The sequence below is a fragment of the Salarias fasciatus genome, chromosome 4 (genome assembly GCF_902148845.1).
Source record: "Salarias fasciatus chromosome 4, fSalaFa1.1, whole genome shotgun sequence".
Classification (NCBI taxonomy): Eukaryota; Metazoa; Chordata; class Actinopteri; order Blenniiformes; family Blenniidae; genus Salarias; species Salarias fasciatus.
The window spans coordinates 6,635,444-6,654,778 of record NC_043748.1 but is presented as its reverse complement, the minus strand read 5'-3'; the positions used below and the strand labels follow the sequence as shown (position 1 = coordinate 6,654,778).

General features: G+C 45.9%; 1 protein-coding gene across 1 annotated transcript; it reads left to right on the top strand.

Annotated features, from left to right (window-relative positions):
- Positions 1–15,737: 15,737 nt before the first annotated feature.
- Positions 15,738–18,279, top strand: LOC115387199 (peripheral myelin protein 22-like). Its single transcript, XM_030089813.1, has 5 exons — positions 15,738–15,898; positions 16,642–16,732; positions 16,836–16,929; positions 17,010–17,150; positions 17,230–18,279. The coding sequence occupies exons 2-5, from the start codon at positions 16,655–16,657 to the stop codon at positions 17,385–17,387; spliced, it is 471 nt and encodes a 156-aa protein (XP_029945673.1). The 5' UTR covers positions 15,738–15,898; positions 16,642–16,654; the 3' UTR covers positions 17,388–18,279.
- The last annotated feature ends 1,056 nt before the right edge of the window (positions 18,280–19,335 follow it).

Here is a 19,335-nt window from a genome sequence, read left to right as displayed (position 1 = left end):
AACTTCTGTGGGGGAAAAAAACATTTTCCACAGCTGAAACCGAGTTCACCCTCTTTCTTTCTTCTCTCTCTCTGCCCTCACTTGACGTGTCACATGTGCTTATTGCATTCGGTGCGCTTCTCTCCTCGCTGTGCTTTCTCTTCTTCTCTGGCTGTGGGACACGGCGAGGCCCGAACAGAAGGCCTCTGTCACAACAGCATCAGTGGTGGGTATCTTGTCACAATAAAGAGGGCTGTGTTTGTCACTGGAGTGTGAGGCTCTTTCATCTGAAAACATTATAGTAGAGCCACAGATCTGCGGGAGCTTCTGCCCTTATTCTTTTACTCATGCAACTCAGGGTCCTGGTGACGCTCCTCGGAGACCGCCACGTCTTTCTTTAAAGCCGGACCACAAAGCAAAACTCAAAATTCTCTCTGTTTCTAATTCACTGAGCGCCTTACAGACTCTGCAAATTGCAGGGAAAAAAAAGTCTGTGAGGCTGTGAAGAGGCATTGGGCTTGATTAACTTTCAAACATGGCGTTACGCTGAGCACTGTGTTGGATATTTCTTTGTGTTTTCACCAATTAACTTTCTCTATCTGTGATTTATAACTTAAATTTCCTAATCCATCATTGAAAATCTAAACTAAGGAGTTTAAATCACGTCCTTCCGTTCTGTACGTGCACCTGAGCAGCTACCGAGCTCCAGCTCAACTGTGTGAAAGATGTTTCTGCTCATTAAAGAGCTGCCTTACATACAAATGGTTCCCCAACTACACAACAGTCGGGCTTCAGTTTATGGCTGGACAAGTGTACCTGCAAACACTATACTATTTGGCATTATCTGTTGTTCTGTTTCTTGTTTTTTCACTTTTTATGAAAAGAAATCTGTCCTGTGTGTGTTGAGTGGATGACAAAAGAAGACGCAGCCAGCAATAGATGCAAGTGCATTAAAGAGCAGATTTTCTATTTTTGTGCAAGTTGCCTAGTCATTGCAGCGCGACTGTATCTCTTGCATCATTAAAAGCCGTGGCCAGAAGTATCGAGGCTTCGCTGCACTGATTGATTTTTTTTTCACTGCCTTAACTAAAAACTGACAGATGTGCCAAATTAGGGTTTTTCTAGCCAAAAATATCAATCGCGCAGCTCGGTCTGGGCCGGTGTGTCGGACATGTCTGTCATTTCCCTCCATGTATGCATAACCACTGTTGAACATACATTAATAGGCGAGTGTGAACTTGTTAAAAAGCCTCCGGCGTTTGGAAGAGCTAAGGTTTTTGTCCTGCAGGATGAATGAAGTCTCCCACACTACGTAATATATTCAGGTTATTATTAATATGAGAATTCTGTGAGAATGAGAAGTCGTCTGCGTTTTCTGTTTTGTTAATTATGCCTTACTCTTGTTTTGCTTTTCTGTATCATCCAAAATAACCTATATTTTTCAATAAAACAAAGTACAAGTAAAACTGCTGTCCTGCTGTTTTGTTTGAGGGCAACATATTTATGAAGTGCTGCTCACTTAGTGGCATTAACGAAGGAATTCCTGTAAGAGCCTCTTGTTTCCTGTCGCTATTCTTCTGGCTCGCCCCGAAGAGGAAGGAAGGAAGTAATTGAGGCCTTAGTGGTCTTAGTTGGACACGTCTCCGAAGCGCCCCGCTTGCAAATGGCGCGGTGACTCGCGAGTAAATACACGTTTGAGACACGAGTGTTTTCGCGTGAGACGTGTGTCTGACAACCTCATCAGCGCCAACGTTGAGAGGCCTTTAAAAGATGGATGGAGACTGGCGAACTGATAAACGCTGACGGGGGGGAGCTTCTCACTCCACTAACTGCAGGATGGATGAGTCGAGCAGTCACCTACGATCGGGATCCTGCTCGTCATCATGGACTCCAAACTGTTCTGTCGCTTCTGATTTCGCAGGCCGTGCGTCGCCTCTTTCACGCGCCGCTGAGCCCCTCGCCGGCTCGGCCAAAGTTCACCGCGCCGTGTTTTGTTAACATTCGCCGCAGACAGTTCAAGGTCCTGCCCCGCATCCCTCCACGTTAAACTCGAAACACGGGGCCCCCTTTCCTCCCCGCCATCTCATTCTGATTCCACCTTTCATCTCCACTTTAGAGGGTGTTTAATCTTTTTCCACTTTCAGTTTTTCATAGTCACATTATGCCCATGTCCAATCTGCCAAGGGGCTAGAAAAAGCCATTATTCTTACACTTGTGGTAAAAACAGGCCATTTATATTGATTGTTGTGATCAATACAAACCAGCAGTAATATTGATCCTTCTTTTCTCTGCTTGTATAAAGCCATTCTTCTTCTAACAGATTGGTACGATTTTTCTCTGGGAAAAGGGAAGACTAAATCTTCACCAGTTGTCATTTTTTGCATGTAATCTTGAAGTTATTGCTTTTAATCACTCCCTGTAACTGAATTACTGTTTCCCACACAGTAGATCATGCCGCTGCTTCTTATTTTCTCTCCTTTTGTTGCGGCTGGTCGCTCACTCCACCTAAAGCTTGTTGTTTACTGCCATCTAGTGGCCGAGAGGAGTCCACGTCTGGTGATGGGTGTGTCTGGACTGACTTCTGGCTGTGAAGTTACTTTACTCCCAACATTTCACTGCATGATCAATCTTCTTGAGTTTTATTTGTTTATTTTGAGCTGTACATTGACAGGATGTACCAAAAAAATGTCTAAATCTTCACTTATGACTTCCAAATGATGTGATTTGTAGTAGTAGGCCGGACTCGAGCACAATTGTTCCAGTTGTCCCGGCACATCTGAACTTGATCCTCCGGATTTGTTCACCTCCCCCATTTAAAAACTCATTGTAATCCGAGTCGTGCCTTGCAGCTGTTCCTCCCCGCTTGCAGTTTCTCATCTGCTTGTGAAGCTGTCAGATTGCCGTTTCACCCCAAGCCCTCTTTGAGAAGCGGTGTTGCCTCCTCGCCCGGGTCACCGGCAGGGGCCGCTCCCTCTCTTCGTGACGGAGGGCCCCCGTCTGCCCTTTTTTCCGCCAAATTCCATCAGCAGACTTGCAGCTCTTCCAGGAGGCTGAAGGCATGCTGAAATCTGGAAAGTATTAAACAACCTGCTGGTGGAGGAGAAGGTGGGGAGGGGGTGGAAGCACACAGAGAGAGAGAGAGAGGGGGAAGTAAAAACTTTTGGGGGGATGGGGAGAAAAAGGAACAGAATACGAAATTGTTCATATACCGCCCTTTGCCTGGCTCTGCTCCTTTTCCCCTCCCACACACATACTGGTGTGTGAGCTCTCCCCCTTAAAAAGCCCAGACCACTCCCCATGTAGCTACAGCATTTTCTTTTATTTCTGCAGCAGCATATCCTCTTTTTTTTTTTTCCTTTTTTCTTTTTAATGTGTCATAAACAAACAGCCGTTTCTGTGTAGTCGAAGGAGGGAGTAGTGTGAGGGTGTGGCGTGTGTGTGTTTGCTGGCACACAACTGGAAGAGAGTGTAGTGGTCAGAAAGCTCCTACTGTGTTTGTGGTTGGTAGTGAGAATTAAAAAAAAAAGAAAAGAAAAGCTGATGCAATCCAGGCATCCTTTCCCAGGCTTTGATAGAGAGACGTCTAACCAAAGGTGAGGATGAGGGTGTGTGTCTGAACTGTGCCGAAAAGGTTCTGAAGCATGCGAGCCACACATTCTTCTCTTAGGGAGGATGATCTGCCTTCACTCATGAGGTGCACTACATATTTTTATTTAGGATTTTTGTTCATTTCTGCAAAGATTGAGGTATTTCAACTGCTCTCACCAGTTTTTTTCGCTCGGTGAAAATGTTTTTCCCCTCGACTGTCAAACCCGACTACATCTCAAAACCGACAAAAAAAAGGAATTATTCAAATGTTCCACAACGTACTTTTGCCTCTAAGAAAATCAGTGGAGCTACAAATATCATCCTATTGATTTGCCTTTCTCAGCAGTAATCTCTCCTCAAGCGGAGGAAGACGCAGTGCTACGGATATCGGTGTTAACAGGAGCGGCGAACATAAACATTCCAGTACCCGGCGTTGACCTCCTGACCTCCGAAACCTGGATCTGCGGGCCAGCAGCACGGGACCACACACACATGGCGGGGGGAGGAGCAGGGAGGATGCAGCACGTCTCCTGTGTCCTTGCCTTAAAGAGCTTCAGATGCCTTCGCTCAGGACTGTGAAAAATTAGACCATCCTCCAGACGTGGCCGCGGCCCTCGCTTTCGGGGAGCCGTGCAGGTATGTCAGAGTGTGGGGTATGGATTTCTCATATGGAGGAGGGATTCCTGCGGAAACGGCTCTGGACTCCGCCGCCAGTCATGGGGAAACCAGCACTTTTCTCATAAAAGTGGAGATTGTGTCATAACCTTATTGGACTGGATTCAAATCTCAGAAATGCGCTTTTCCATCCGCAGGAACCACGAAAACAGAGCAGACTGCAGCCAGAACAGCGTGGATCTGTTTGTCCAGCATGCAGTGTGTGTGTGTGTGTGTGTGGGACATGTCTCACTCTGCTGAGGAGTATAGGTTCTGCAGGCGTGTGTTTCCCCAGGAGGTCTGGCCTGGCCCGCACTCAGCCATGACCACTTCTGGATGAGGCTGGGGGCTCTGCTGCTCTCTCCACCCCCCCCCCCCCCCCCCCACCCACCCCCCACCCCCATCACAGTTCCTCCCCTCCCTCCGGCCTGTCCATGGCTGGTTGACGCTGAAAGGAGTGCAGTCTAACACACACACAGACATCAGATTGCTGTCAAGACATAAACGTTTTAGATAATGTGTGTTTTCAAACTTCACATCTCCCAAATTTAGCCCTAATGGATTGAAAAGCCTCTCCCTGATTGGTTCAGTCACTTCATTACCCAGTCGAGCATCAGATGTTGATCGCACAGCGAGCGTACTGCGTTGCCAACGCGGACTCGGCGCTTGTTCTACAATACACGCCTTGTTTGGTCCACAGTGGGGCAGAAGCCCTCCAAAGCTGACCAGGAAGTGAGGGATCACAGAGGGTCACTTCCCATAGGCCAGCTTTAAACTTTGACCTTCCAGTCCCTCAATTCAGTCTGTCCTGACATAATGAGTAATACCAGTGCCACTCACTCACTCACAGCGAGGGCACGGGCTGCTAAAGGAGAATCTCGGAGACGGATGCTTGGAGCTAATCTGGAAACGAGTGGCTTCTTTTGTACAATGCATTTCTTTCATTTCGCCATCTAAAGTTATTTTCAATAGATATTAGCCTTGCATGAGATATGTAAATCTCTGAACATCAGCGTGCTCCTAAAAAACTCATTTTCATCTTTTAACAGCTTCTATTGTACCCTTAAATTAAACAGTTTAAACATATTCGAGACTCGGAGAGTTTGTTTTCCCTCTGCCCCTCAGAAAAAGATGGGTGGCTGAGTAACCATAAACCATCAGGGTATTACTTCAGCGAAGGATACGCAAACTTTTAATTCACGTCCCTTGGCAGGGTAGGATGAGGTTATGCCGAGCCAGTGTGTATTTATGAAACACTGCGTCCACTCTTCACGTGGGTCAACCTGAGCGATTTCCTCAACACGCTCAGTAATATCAGCAGAGCCAGCGAGACAGACTTTCCATTACAGTCCATCACCTTCCTGTTTTCCTGCCGGCTTCACGCCGGCAGCCTATAGGCTGGCTCGCTCCCCTCAAATCTCAGCAGCAGCATAAATCCGGGCGTGTCTGGAGATAGAAAACAACACCGGGGTGAAGAATCCCAGAGCCCCATGTGCGGACTGTTAAAACACACTGTACTGGGTGTTGGTCCTCCGTCTAATAACTCCGTCATCCAGTTTATGCTCCTCTCCTTCTCCCCGAGGGCCGAGCTGGAGCGGAGAGGGGGAAAAGTCCAGCCGGCGCTGGCCCTCCTCGCAGGCCTGGCGGCCAGGTTTTCCTTCCCCACCTCCCGAGTTTACGCAGCCAATCAGGGCAGACAGACCACAAACAGATGTGTCTTGTGTATTTGTGTGTGTTGTGCGGGGCCGGGCCGACTGCGCCGTGTTTGTTTTATCTTGTCCGACTGTTTAATGATTGCTTTGTGCCGGATTAACATGTCACATCATTCAAACGGTGAAAGACTTGAGTCTGTGTGTTTGGAAACAGGGAAGCGGAAGGAGATGTGCAAGTGAAAGTCTGGCGAGTTACATCGAGTTCTCCCATGTACAACATCCTCCTATAAGCAGAATAAAACAAATAATATAAGAGGAGTGAACAACGGCGGTTAAGACTTTAACAAGCAGCCACTTCCCGCAGGCGTACATGCTATAAATGTAGGTGTTCATTGAATTTCTGGATAAAAACCAATGTTAAATACAGCAGTTCGCCATAATTTAATCTCTTAAACAACCTTGACATTCTCACTTCTGTCACGATAATCTTTCTCTGGGTGCTTTAGAGTCGAAACTTGAACGCGTAACCTCATTTATTTTAGACATATAACGCAGTGTGATGATGTGAGAGGCGTTTCTGGCTCCGGGGCTGAGGCGCAGCTGAGCGTGAGGCCATATTCTGGATTTCCTGTATCAGACAACTGCCTCCTGGCACAGTGCATAGCATGGTAAAGCCGGGTTAAAGCCCTCTCCATCTGCAGCTGCTTACAGTGATTGACAGTGCACTGCAATGCTACAAAAAAAAAGAAAAGAAAAGTTGTTCCAGATTATTCTTAAGAAAGGTCATTTATGCTACAGTCTCTAGAAAAATGCCATGCTGACAGTAAAAAAAACCACCCTGTGGGAGTGAGAGTGTGTGTATATTCAAGAATGCAGGAGTGCTTACGTTGGTGTGTGACCGACTTGGTGAGCAAGAGCGAAGCTGGACAGAATGTGAATCAGAGCAAGATGGAAGAGAAAGAGGGAACGGTTGAGTAATCGTCCAAATCTTTTCCCTCTTTTTTTTTTCTTCTTTTTTTTCATTATTCTCCTGCTGCATGCTCCAGCTGTGCCGCAGCTCTGGGCCAGCCAGGAAGTGCTGGAGGAGGAGGAGGAGGAGGAGGAGGAGGAGGAGTGTTTGGGGTGGAGGCAGGGTGAGGTCACGGTGCTGTTCGCCCCCTGGGATGGGAGGAGAGAGAGAAGACACTCGGCCCACTGTTACTCCTCGCTCTATCCGCTCTTAATCTCACACTTAACCGAGCCCCTCACGGGGGACATGTGGCGAGTCCAGAGTGCGTCGCACAGTGCCGCCCCTCTGGACGCCGTCGCACACACTGACCCTCTCTTTACAGTGAGAGATATTCACGCACGCCGCCATAGGCGTATTTAGAGACCACTATGTAAGTGCCTGGCCCTGCATGCTTGGGATGCCTTGGGTGTGACCAGGGTGGCCTGGACTCTGTGTGCATGAGTGTGTGTGTGTGAGTGTGTGTGTGTTGCTCCAGCTGCCTGTCGTCTGCTCCCCACACCATCACTGAAGGAGGTTACCCAGCCAGACAGCGACTCAAGAAGAAGACCCCAAAACTCTCCCCTCGTTCTCTCTCTCTCTCACACACACGCACACACACAGAGGAAAGGATACTCAATGGAAAGAACGGCAGATAGAAGCTGGAATTTCCTGGTCACCGGCAGTTTCTCCGGAAAATAAGTCGCTGGTCATTTTTAGGTTACTCACAGATCAAGTCATACACGGAAAAGAAAATTACAAGGGACAAAAAAAAAAAAAGACATTTAAAACCATCCAGAGAGAATATTTAAAAGGCTTGTGCGTCTCAGTGTGATGGATAATGTGTGTGTAATCTAGCATTGTCATGAAGAAATATGGCAGGTCTTCAGTCTACAAGACGTCGTCTGGGTGGGAGCATGTTATTCTACAATCACTGAACTTCTTAACACTGATAGCTTTTTCAACATGTAGCCTCCAGATCTTGGAATTATGTCCGTATTTTTCAAATGAGGATTCATATTTGTACAGGACTGTTCTGACTCTGCACCTTTCAGCAGGTCTTCCTTAGTTCTCCATCCTCAAGGCCTTTCAGTCAAACAAGTACTTCTAAAAAATGCTTTTTAATGCTTCGACATGAAGCCAACCTGTTTGCTATTTCATCAAATTGTCAAATGATCCAGAACCGTTTGGGACTGATAACACTTCTCTGTCAAATATGAAGCTAATTTTTACTGTAAAAATGCAGAACATCTTATTTTTGACAACCGTTTTGGTGTCTCCAAACTGTTGTTATTGAAATATAGAAAGAAATTTAAAAATCATGACACAAGTTTTGAGAACACAGCCAATCCCGTGGGGTTTCAGTGAAATGGAAATACAATGGGAAGAGGAGAAGCAGAATTTACGGTCACCATAAAGTTTCCAGTCATTCATTGTGCAACGATGCTCCGCATTCGTCTGGCGATTCTCGTTGCTTGGCCGGCTAGGCGACTCCGTCCTCCCACAACCATGCATGTAGTTTTGTTTTGGGTTTTTTTTTCTTTCTACAAACTAAGATCTACAAACCCAACCATGACCTCAGAGAATTAAATATTCTCCCTGGGAAAACCCCCATATCCTCAAAGTGGCACTTTTGCTGTCAGCTGCATCGTTATTGCATGTGTGTGAGTGAATGAGTGAGTGTGTGTGTGTGTACTAAAAACCACACTGGAGAGGAACATTTTGTATCCAGCTCCAAATATGTGACTATTTTCCATGAGCCTGCATCTCTGTGCCGTCGTGTTTGTACTCTACATGTGTTTGCGCTTAAATTATTTACAGTATTGTTCAGTAGACTGACATCACATCTCGGAGTTCAGGGTTTTCTAACAAAGCTGAGGCCGGATTGTAGGCGCAGTGTAACAGGAGCCCAGGTAATTGTTTTGAAAGGGTAACTTTATGATGGAGAAATATAAAAACAAGCCCTGTTTTCAATTAAGTCTTTCCATCCCATCCCCCCACAACCCGGAAAGAGAGAGAGAAAAAAAAAAACGAGTTCAATCTGAGCTGCCATACAATATTTTCTTCCCCGAGTTCACCGCTTGCCTGCACCGTATGGCCGACCAGGGAACTAAATGCAATTTTTCCGGCTGCAGGCTCGAAAATTCAGTTCTCTACCTTGGAAGACGACTGAAACCTTCATTTACAGTCGCTCCGTCTCTCTTAATAGCTATAAACGTATTACCGAATGTGCATATGTGAGCACAGTTCCTCAGTTCTTCGCAGCTCCGCTTGTTGTTTTTGACCACACCCTGCATTTCTTTTTCTTTTTTCTTTTTTTTCAACTTTGTCATGGACGAGTGAAATGCATTACATAAAGGGGAACTTAAGCGAACACATGTTTTGAGACACTCATGAGGGTGGGGTGGAGGGTGGGGGTTAACAGGCCAAGGCCTCATCTGGAATGCGTAAAAGCATAACAATGCATCCCAACTCTCTCTCATCATTCTGGATCATTCTGACGTTCAGCTGGGAAGGGAGTGGGTGGGACCCGTTATGTGTTAAACGCTGCCAGAGCGCTATAGGCTGCAGGCTGTAAAGAGCAAGCTGTTCCTCCGGAGCCTCTCCTCATATTTGTGAGAAATGTGCAGTTTGGAGGGAGGACAGATTTCAGTTTGCCAAATGGTTTAGTTAAAGTGATAATCTGCTGCATCTGTGTTTGATGGGAATTTTGGACACATTTTTCACGATAAGCAGACGCTGTTTGTTTTGGTTATATCGTTTTCGGAGGTATTATTCCACAATCGGTGAAGCCGCTGCTGCAATCCATTTTTCACAGACTCCCCTTCAAAGTTTTAGTTTTTGTGTGTAGCTGGATTTTTTTTTTCTTCTTTTCTGCTTACTTTTTAGTTATGGGAGTTGTTTTAATCGCATTGCATTTCCTCAATTAAATGAGATCCAGCTGTACTTGGTTCAAACTAAAGTGTTTAGTGCATTTTCTTGCTTCGTAACCCAGAAGTAAAACTTATCCACTTCAGTCATTGTAATGCTGTTATTTTACCTTGATAAATATTGCGTTTAACTTGCATTCAATTCATAGAAATTAGTCCCATTGTGCATCTTGTTTGTGGTGTCAACACTTATTAACATACAGTTTGAACTTCATTAAAAAAAATTAAAAACTTCTATGCAGCCAGTTACACAAGGCAGTGCAACATAACAGCATATAATGGCAGCAATTGTACCGTACATCCGTGTCAGCAAAATCCCACTTCATCCCACCAATGCTTCGGAAAGGCAGTGCACCGGTCGACTAACAGTCCTGCTTGGCTGTAGAAAGCAATCTGTCCACAGCAGGCCAATTAGAATTCACCAGGTATTGACAAGCAGCTGAGTCATGTTCCCAAAAATGAGCTAGAGTTCAATCGACTTTTCTGTCACACCTCTGTCGACCTGCTGAAATCATAATGTTGCACATATAAAACACTTTTTTGAGGAGGTAACCTTGCTTTTCGAACAATTCGAGATCTGGTAGCGCACAACCTTTTATGTTAACTGAAGTGATTCTCAAAGGGAATAAGCAAATAAGAAGCACATTTATTGGCTGTGACTGTATTCTGAGGCTACATAGGCTGAACACTCGGTTGTTCTCCACAAAATGAGACTCTTGGCTCGACCTCATGAGGCTGCACTTTCGTCACATGGAGCAAAGGACTGAAAAGTATTTTTGTGCCAAGTACCAGTGAATCTAAACACATGCTTCACAGAACAGCAATGATGAAATGACCTTACGAATGAAAGACATGTGAAAAGAGCGCGCGTCCCTGTAAAAAAACCCTCGCCTCACACACACGAAGAGCTCATTATCACAAATATTTGGACGGGTGATTCAGTTACTGAGAAAACTCACCCAAATGCGCATCATGACACAAGAGGGAAAGTTAGAAAAATCACTCTCAGAATTCCTTCCAGAGGATATTTCAGCCTGACCAGGAAAACGTTCTGTGCTTTTCCTGGTTTCTCAACGTGTCCCTGAAATGTAGGTGATACGTGAGGATTTCTTTTGTGGTCAGAAATGGGATGTCGACACAAAAAAAAATGCTAATCTGGCTGCAAATTTGAGGATGTTTTCGAAGTGTGAATCTGCAGCACATGGCGGTGCCGCGCCGGGTCTGCCAGAGTTTATCAGCCCGTCCTCACCTCCTCCTTCACTCCGCCGCTGAGAGGAGCTGTCAGTGGGTTTGGCTCCCATCTCGCGTGAGTGGCTGCTCCGGGCTGTGATCCAGACTGATGCCGGCGGGTGAACACACTCACACACACACACGCGCGGCATCCCCGCTCCGAGCCTGGGATTCACGGCGAGGCCGCAGCTTCCTCTGGCCAGGCCACCGTCAGCCGCCGGGCCGCCCGTCGGCACGGCCGCGCTAACCCACATTCGATCAGACAGGACGCCGATCCCATCAGCGGCGCAGCCAGTCAGATTTAGAGGCAGATAAAGAGAAAGCTTGTTCAACAGCACGCTGAAGGACGAGTGTTTTCATGATCTTTCACTTTCTTTCTCTCTCTTTCTTCCGTGCAGCCAAGCCTTTTATTGGCTTGTCCTGAGCTCATCTGTTTCATGTGTAAAAACTCTTCCTCTCACTTCAGGTTTCCAAAAACATGCACCCACCACCACAAACCAAGCTGTAGAAAGCAAAGCAAGCTCAATATCAGGCAGTTGCAGTGACTTTTGACCTCAGAAGCAGCTCTGTATATCATTTCCACAGATTTACAGCCAATAAATTTTGCATCCGTTTCCAGCTTGGGCCCATTACTTTGCCAGAAGGCCTGATCACTGGCAACATTTTGGATAAGAAAATATATTTTGGCGTACACCTTTCTTCACATGAAATCCAAATTGGCAGCCCGCAAAGGGAAACGCTGCAATATAGCTGTCAAAGGAGCGCAGATACGACGCTCAGGAAAAGATCGCTCGGCAACTGGAATGAGAAACTCGCTGATAACGAGAGGACGGGAATTATTTCCCTCTCTGAGAGTTGCAGGGGATTTTTTTTTTTTTCCAGGAAATTATTTCAAAGCAGATGAATCATATGACCATCAGTGTTGATCCAGACGCATTTGATCGTAATTAAGAGTAACTAGCATAAAGTGTGTCTGATGCAGCTTAGATATTTATACATGGAGTTGAGAGATCTGTGCAGAAATGAGAGCAGGGGCAACAACTCAAGCTGAATTCTTTCATAGTTTTTTTTTTTTTTATTGCTTCATTCCAAACCCCTGAGGCGAGTATTGCTCTGATTCCAAGCAACAGTTTGTATGCCGGTCCTGCCTGCTGGGATGTGAGCGCCGATGACATCCACTCCAACAGGAAGCCAGGGGCTAATGATTAGCACATGTTTGGGATCACTAGGGTGCCACACTCTGGAGTTTGTCATGCCGTATGTCTCTGATTTATTTGGTTGTTGGTTTTTTTTTTCTTTCTCACAGGGAGGGACAGACTCATTTATGACAGGAAAGAAACAAAGCCTCCACCTCTCTTCAGAGTCTTGGGCCGCTTTATCTGATTGAGCTCGATCTTGATCAGGGTTCATTCTGGAGTTTCATGGATTGGGAAATGAGAAACGGGAGATGTGACATGTATGGCACAAATCATCCAGTGAGATTGCACTCGAAATCTGCCTTTTTGTGCATGTTTATGGTCTGTGTTTATCTGAATTCTCCTCCACGTGTCACTGTGTGTCAACGGATTAGCACGGTCATGCAAAGTGTGCAATCCTTTAGCACAGGTCCGCGTGCAGAGGGCTCCGGCACGGTCCCTGGGATGTTATCTGATCGTCACTAAGAGGCGAAACACAAACATGAAGCACAGCAAAGTGAGACCAGTTCAGCCCTGAAGATCCGGCAAGACGGTCAAACACATCCTGGAAGGCAGAAAATGCCAGTGCGTGACATGAAACACCTTGATTCTGAATAAACTGCAGGAAGTAGTCAAAGCTGCAACAAAAGAGTAGAGTTTTATGATCAGCTGTCCGATGATCTCCAGCTGTTATGACCCGAAGATGTCCGAAGAGAATCTGGAGCCACTCCCGATAACATCTGACCAGACTGATGTCAGACCTTCAGTGTTTCCTGTAGTTTTTTTTTTTTTTCTTCGAGGCCTTCCATAGGTGAAGGGGCGTTCCCCACATTGCTCCATATTCCCGTGAGGGAATCCGCCTGTCACGCTGTCCCAGGCAGCCAAGTCGGGGTCACGTCCAAAAAAAAAAACCAGAAAAAACCCTAATCCTCTCACTCTCCTCTCACTCCCAAGTTTGCTGTTGGAGCCGAAGGAGCGAAGGAGTCCAAGAAGAGTCATTTGGCCACTCCTGCAGGTGGAGCCCGGAGCGGCGCACCAGGGCCGGGCCTGAGCCGCGACTGACTCACTCTGTCACACGGCTGCAGACGATTCCGGTAAACCGCTCAGCGGCAAGTCCACACTCGAGCGTTTCCAACAAATCAAGACAAAACCGAGATTATTTGCAAAAAGGAAAGTGAAAGGAGACGGACACCTTTGAGGCTGCAGTCACATGGCAGATTCACGTTCCCATTTCATACGCCACAAGCCTGATTTTTCACAGCATTACTTAGTATTTTCATCCAATACGAGAGGAATTAGGATGACGCCCCTGCGGTTTAACTTAAGGTCAGCTGTTTTGCTGGAGGTGCAGCTTAAACAGATATGAAGAGAGACTCATTCTGGGAAACTAGAACTCACAACACAAGTTACGCCCAGTCATCTAAAGTTTGAAATAACCAACTTATGAGAGAGAGAGAGAAAAAAAAAAAAAAAAACTCCACCCGTGTCCTCTTGATAATGAAAGGTGTGCTGGTTTGAAATTTCAGCTGCAGTCCCACCGCGGTAGCCGTGACTTCAGTTTCCTGCTCTGGTCTGTTTGCTTTGTAACCTCACACTCTGAAAAGAGCAGCTGTGAGGCTTTATTTAATGGTTTTAGGGGGTTAAAATGATTCTGGACGGCTTCCAGTGCGCTATCAGCCATGTGACAAAAGGCCTGAACTCATCAGAGTTATAGCCGGGCTTCACAGAGAGAACAAAGTAACGTTCTCACAGTATCTCTGCGCTTTTGTTTTTTTTTTTTAGTTTTTTTTTTGTCAAAGGATGAGTTTCATTCTGCAACATTCACCATAAAAACTTCAGACGTGTGTGTAAAAGCCTCATTAAAAACAATATTCAAATGCTTTATTTATGAATAGAATTAAATAAACAAGCACTGGATGATGTTTATTGCAGTGTTTTCAGATTATTAAATCAAATGGAGCAATAAAAGAGGGTGGGCCACTTTGAAGCTCGGAGCTATGAAACTTCAATTGCTGAGGAATGCAGATGTTTCAAGATTTTTCTGTAACTTAAGAATTAATCACTATTGTTCTTCTCTGAAGATGTTTTGTGCTTTGAAAGAAGCAAACTAATCTGTATTTTTTTCCCCTCATTCTGGCTCAGAGTTGGCGGAGTTTTCCAGTCTGAGTGAGCACTTTGTGTGTGGATCCTCTCTGGACTGCAGAGCGGCGTTAGATCACCGTGGCATTTATGGCCTCCGCTCACACCTGCTCCAGCTGGGCCGCCAGGTTTGTCTTCGCATCCGGCCTGCTGCTGCTGCTGCTGCTGCTGCTGCTGCTGCTGGCAGCGCCTGCCCTCCTGACCGCTGCACCAATTACATCTTCATAAAGAGCAGAGCGGTCAGACAGCTCTCTCTCTCTCTCTCTCTCTCTCTCTCTCTCTCTCTCTCTCTCTCTCTCTCTCTCTTTGTGCCCCCTCACCCGGCGTCCCGCGGCGAGCCTGGGCAGCGGCCCACGGTTCATCCCTGTGCCTATTTACAAACACAGACCACAGGAATCCACCTGATGAGCCAAAAACGGCGAGGGAGAGAGAGGAGAGAGAGAGAGGCACTGACCAAAGCAGCTGATTACCATCACACTTGGACCAGTTGGCTCTCACAAAAACACAACAACAGTGTGTGTGAGTGTGTGTGTGTGTGTGTGTGTGTGTGTGTGTGTGTGTGCGCTTGTTGTTCTGTCACTGCAGTCGTTTCAAACCCGGGCTGGTTTACAAGTTCTTCACTGGGAGGAAATGGCCTGAAACCACAAACAGCACAGCGAGCGATGCAGAACCATGGCGGGCGGGCGGCTGGCAATCTCATGCCACTCATCCTTGAATCTCGCGTGTGTGTGTGTGTGTTTGTGTGTGTGTGTGTGTGGATCTGAGCTGTTCCATCAATGAAACACCGCGCCGTGCTGTACTCCCTCTGGACAGGCTCTCCCTTCTCCTCGCAGACGCTGGAGTAAACTAGAGGCCTGCTTCACACACACAAACATTCTGGGCATACCGCGGGGCCTCTGGAGGGCCGGTCCCCACACACACACACACACACACACACACACACACACACACATATGCAATCACTGCTGGATGTGAGTGTTTTATTGAAGCTTGATGTGCATATTTGAGTAGAGTCAGTCATCGGGGGTCAGCAGAGTCGCTCTGCTCATCCTCAATGTCCTTAAAGTTAAAGGTCAACCAGTTAAAAAACGCTAAACACACACAAAAAAAAAGTTGGATGGATGGATGGAGATCAGTCATTTTTATTTGTTTATTTTTATTTTTTTATGTTTTTCATGCCAAATGCCGAGCCAGCCACCACTTCTGGTGTCTTTGTGAGACTTTGCGTGTTGAAGAATAAAGCTATAGGATGTTCTGTACCACTGCTTTACAACCCAGATGACAGGCTCCAAAAAAATAAAAGATGAATAGAAGAGGGTGAAAAAAAGAGAAGGAGAGGCGCGGGGCTGGTGACGTGCAGGGCCTGCAGGGCGGTGTTCTCAGTCACACACACACACACACACACACACACACACACACTGGCTGGGGTGTGTGAGCTGAGCCACATCTGGAATAGTAGCCACAGAGAAAAGAGTCGCGAGGCGCAGAAGAACTCCGGTACTTTGACGAACTCCTCACTCCAGCACGCCCTTTTCACGGAAACAAACCTTTTTGCTTTGCCTTCTTGTAAGTTTGGACTTTATGTTTTTGGAGTTTTTCTTTTACTTTCTATTCAGTGAAGTCTTTTTTTTTTCCCTTTACCTTTTTTCCCCCTCCCTCTTCCATACAACAGGACTCCTCCGCTGGACTTCCAACAGTTTGGATTTGGGACTTTTATGTGGCTAAAATGAGACTTTGAGCTCAGAGTTCGCTGTTGAAACTTATCAGACCCGCAGGTCTGTCTCTGTTTATGGTTTTACTAGCTGGAACTAGAGTAAAGTTTGAGACGCACGCATGGCGGCACTTCGCTGGAATGCGCTTTTTTACGCAGATGGATCGAGTTTATAAACTCTCCAAGCAGCAGCGATTGTTCACCGATCAATCCTCATTACTCGGGTCTGCAGTTGCTTTTCTTTCAACTTTCGCCCTTGGTTTGCTGACTAAGCGTTGCTTGGATCAACGAGTAAATAAATACACATTTTTAAACCAGTTTTAAGAATCTAATCCGGCGGATTAACTTTGAAATCCAGTTTGTTTGTTGATCGCGGACAGACTTTTTTTAACTGAGACCTTTAACGGCCTGGCCGATCCGAGAGTCTCTTCCTTCTTTCTTTTTCATGTTTGAATGTGTAAGGGGACACTTTCACATTGAAGTAAACATTGCGGTCGACGGAGAAGTGGGGGGACAGCGCCGCCTGGCGTCCGGACGCGAATCCGACCGCGGTCGATCCGTGTCCGACTGACTTTTAATCATTTTTCTGTCTTCGTAGATCTACTTGAAAAATGCTGCTCATCCTGCTCGGAGTGCTTATCTTGCACTTGATCATCCTCATCCTTCTCATCGTGTCAACAGCAGCCAGCGTGAGTCTCCACTAGCCGAGCACACCGTTACTCCTGATGCTGGAGGACTTCTGGAAAGCTCGGCAGGGTGACTGATGGTTCTCTGTGCTGCTGTGTTTATCAGGCCTGGTCTGTCGGTGTGGACAGGGCCACAGATTTGTGGTACAACTGCAAGACCAGTTCTGTGGGCTACCACTGCTCGCAAGCCAGCAATGAAGGTTTGGTTTGAACTCTGCTGCAGGTGTTTGAAAGATGAGTTTGAAATTCACGCTCTTCAACCCCTCTGTTCGCCTTCCAGACTGGATCCAGGCGGTGCAGGCCCTGATGATCCTGTCCGTGCTCTTCTGCTTCTTCTCCCTCGTCGCCTTCCTGTACCAGCTGTTCAGACTGGTCAAGGGCGGACGCTTCTTCTTCACCGCCATCTTCCAGATCCTGGCCAGTGAGTGCGACTCCGCCCTGAGACGGGTGGGGTCGCCGGGGTCATGACACACTCTCTTTCTTTTTTTTTTGTTTTTCAGGCGTGTTCGTGATGTGCGGGGCGATCATCTACACCGTGATGAGCCCGGACGACCCGTCCATCACGCAGTTCGGCTACGCCTACGTGCTGGCCTGGGTGGCCTTCCCCCTCTGCCTCATCAGCGGCCTCATCTACATCGTCCTGAGGAAGAAGGAATGAGAGGGACCGGGAGGGAGCGATGGGAAACCCCTCTCAGACGCAACATCGCACTGTGCCTACTGCCCACAGACCAGAGACTGACACCACAACTACACAGCAGATGTGCACGCGTCACACAACACACACGGAAACACTAAACGACAACAATCAGATTCTCTTTTTGCTGTATTGCAATATTCATTACTCTGAAAACACCCCACCTGTTCAGTTCGTCACTTATAATGAAAGACCGTTTCTTTTCTCTCCCCGGTCAGAAAATAACACCACAGCGTGTTTCCAGAAGTGTTGGCGACTCGTAAACGTTTGCTGCGCGCCGGCAGAAACCGACTTTTCACCGTTTGGAACACTCCTGCCTTACTCCAGTACAAAGATGTACATAGTGTCTGTGGTTTTTAGACATATTTATAACATTTTTACATACATTGTGTACATAGTGTTGTCGAGTTAACATTGTCATGCTCATTCTACGTGATGGAGTTCGTGTCTCTCACAAAAACCATGCAGCTGTGCCAAAGAGATGTCGCTTCAACTGCCAGAGTATCAAGCTTTTCTAAAAATCGTCCTTTTTTTTTCCAAAAAAAAAACAAAAATACAAAATGTGCCTTACTTAAAAAAAAAGTGTGTTCTCGAAGGAAATAAGCCAAAAAAAATAATCAGAAAAATGTTTTTATAAACTCATGAAGTTCTTCTTTTCTTACTTGATATACCAGAAGAAAAATGTTTTGCATTTTGTAATCTAGTTTTTGAAAATGGTGCTTTTTTTTTTTTATCTTACTAGTTTTGAAATGTATAGCCCACTTTGTGTTGTGTGTCATGTCCTGTGATTAATTTGCTTTGTACAAACCTAAGTTGCATTTTTTTGTCAGTATTCAAAATAAAACTTTTGAAATAAGTTTGTTGGTCTGGTTGCTTTTCGTCACATGGAAATGCATTAAACTTTAAAGCTTTCATATCAAGCAGACTTGCACATAAACTAAACTACTGAACATTTTTTAAAAAATATTTTAGCATACAGATCATGAAAACGTAATTATACATCCACAAATATTCATATGTATTTCATGTTTCTGTAAGCACAGACCAGTAACATTGCAAAAATACTAAAATATATATTGTGACTGTAAAAATGACAGATGAAATCATTTACTTTTCAGTTCTACTGTAATTCATTGTGAATGTGCATGCAAAATGAGTTGGAAAAAATAGAAATATAAACTTTTGATTCATTTTCCACGCTCTAAATTGCAGCCAGTGTTGAACCCTCTCCCTCACAGTGGACACTGCACATGTTGTACTGCTGCCTGTGGGGGGTTTTCTCTCGACACTCCAAAAAAAAAACGTGTTTGAGGATAATTTCCTGTATTGTGGGAATGTTGGTGGTGTTTTCTCTGTGCAGGGCGTATCAAGGCCTCAGAAGGTGGATAGTATTCTGTATCTGTAATGCTTCACTTGTACCCCATGATGGAGCTCTAATCTAACCTGGGGTGGAGGGTGGTGCTTTGGAGGCATACTCATGTCTTCATATTATATGTCTGGATGTGTCTGTTATTTGGCTCCACATCTGGATAATCTGTGACAAACACTTGTGTGTATAAACCAATTGGAAGAGTGACATTTTATGCACACAGTTACTTTTCACCTCAATGGTTCCGCAGGAAAACTGACCGATGAGCTTTAACTGCAGTTTTAATTGAGTCTCCATCCTTTACTGTAGCAATCAAACAAACTGAGAGGGGCTGTAGCGCCACCTGTCAGCAGTCTGAGGACTTGTTTGTCAATAGCTGGAGACCTGGCACTGTATTCCTGTAATTGAGAATAAATGAAAGAAGAACACAACAACATGTGGTCCAGGAACTTCAGCTGTGGAGCAAAAGCAAACAAAAAATTATATTTCAATCAGGGGCCTCAGAAATCTTCAGTTACCCTCAATCATTTCTCCAGACTCCTT